The 2255-nt window shown below is 40.3% G+C and overlaps 1 protein-coding gene across 1 annotated transcript in view; it reads right to left on the reverse strand.

Moving 5' to 3' along the window:
- Positions 1 to 21, reverse strand: part of hsf4 (heat shock transcription factor 4) — a 13128-nt gene extending 13107 nt beyond the window's left edge. The window contains exon 1 of the mRNA XM_056478846.1: positions 1 to 21. This exon is cut by the window's left edge and continues 111 nt beyond it. Coding sequence (XP_056334821.1) covers positions 1 to 15 — 15 coding nt within the window. The 5' untranslated portion in view covers positions 16 to 21.
- Positions 22 to 2255: the final 2234 nt, after the last annotated feature.

The raw sequence follows: 2255 nt of genomic DNA on the forward strand, positions 1-2255 counted from the left end.
TGGGTTCTCCTGCATGACTGCACTTGGACTTGAACAGACGAGTCTTTTTAATCCAGTGGTATTTTAGTCCATTTCCAAATCGATGTTCTCTTAGGATGTGTGCTGCTGAAGCTGTTCCTCTCTCCGTCACCTCTCGCTCCCTTTCTGGCCTAGTCAGAGAGCCATACCGGTCTCTGCCATTTCCACAGGTCAGAGTCAGCATAAAGCAATGGCCCGCATCATCACCACTATAACCCATGCTTAACAAAGAAGCCCACCGGAGGACAATACAGAGGGGCACAAAGCCCAGAATAATGTCACACTGTCAGGCCAAACACAACCTGCGCAGGAGAGTGTGCTGGGCAGATGAGTGAGCACGCTTTTGTTGTCATTCATGATGGGAAGGTTGTTGTTTGTTGCAAAAAATGCTTGTCTTGAGGAGGTGGAATATTTACACACCACCTGAACAAATCATAGTTTGATCAGATTTAGCTCCGTGTTTCAGAAATATAGCTACTTATTATACAGATAGTTTACATTTTATTATACAAATCATGTATTCATTAAAGCAAAATAAATAAATGTAAAAAAAATCTATTCTTCCATCCATCCATCCATCCATCCATCCATCCATCCATCCATCCATCTATTCTTCCATCCATCCATCCATCCATCTATTCTTCCATCCATCCATCCATCCATCCATCTATTCTTCCATCCATCCATCCATCTATCCATCCATCCACCTATCCATCCATCCATCCATCCATCCATCCATCCATCTATTCTTCCATCCATCCATCCTTCCATCCATCTATCCATCTATTCTTTCATCCATCCATCTATCTGTCCATTTATTCTTTCATCCATCCATCCATCCATCCATCCATCTATTCTTCCATCCATCCATCCATCCATCCATCTATTCTTCCATCCATCCATCCATCCATCGATCCATCCATCCACCCATCCATCCATCCATCCATCCATCCATCTATCTATCTATCCATACATCCATCCATCCATCCATCCATCCATCCATCTATTCTTCCATCCATCCATCCCTCCTTCCATCCATCTATCCATCTATTCTTTCATCCATCCATCTATCTGTCCATTTATTCTTTCATCCATCCATCCATCCATCCATCTATCCATCTATTCTTCCATCTATCCATCCATCCATTCATCCATCCATCTATCCATCCATCTATTCTTCCGTCCATCCATCCTTCCATCCATCTATCCATCTATTCTTCCATCCATCCATCTATCTGTCCATCTATTCTTTCATCCATCCATCCATCCATCCATCTATTCTTCCATCCATCCATCCATCCATCTATCCATCTATTCTTCCATCTATCCATCTATCCATCTATTTTTCCATCCATCCATCAATCTATCCATTCATCCATCCATCCATCCATCCATCTATTTTTCCATCCATCCATCAATCTATCCATTCATCCATCCATCTATTTTTCCATCCATCCATCTATCCATCTATTCTTCCATCCATCCATCCATCCATCCATCCATCCATCTATCCATCTATTTGTCCATCCATCCATCCATCTATCCATCTATTCTTCCATCCATCCATCTATCCATCTATTCTTCCATCCATCCATCCATCCATCCATCTATCCATCCATCCTTCCATCCATCCATCCATCCATCCATCTATCCATCCATCAATTCATCCATCCATCCATCCATCCATCCATCTATTCTTCTATCTATATATTTATCTATCTATCCATCCATCCATCTTTCTATCCATCTTTTCTTCCATCCATCCATCATCCATCCATCCATCCATCTATCCATTTATTCTTCCATCCATCTATCTATATATTCATCTATTCTTCCTTCCATCCATCCATCCATCCATCATCTATCCATTCATCCATCCACTCATCCTTCTATTCATCCATCCATCCATCCATCCATCTATTCTTCAATACTTTCATCCATTCATCCATCCTTCTATCTATCTATTCTTTAAAACTTTTATCCATTTATTTTTCTATCCATCTATTAATCAATCCACCAATTCAGCCATTATCCATCCATCCAGCCTCCATTTATTCCTCCATTCATTCAACCACCATCCATCTATGTATTCATCTATCTATTCGTTCATTCATCCATCCATCCATCCATCCATCCATCCATCCATTCATCCATCCATCAGTTCATCTATTTTTTAATACTTTCATCAATCCATCCTTCTATTCTTCAATAATTTTATCTATTTATCTATTCTTCAA

Source organism: Danio aesculapii, chromosome 18 (genome assembly GCF_903798145.1).
Source record: "Danio aesculapii chromosome 18, fDanAes4.1, whole genome shotgun sequence".
NCBI lineage: Eukaryota > Metazoa > Chordata > Actinopteri > Cypriniformes > Danionidae > Danio > Danio aesculapii.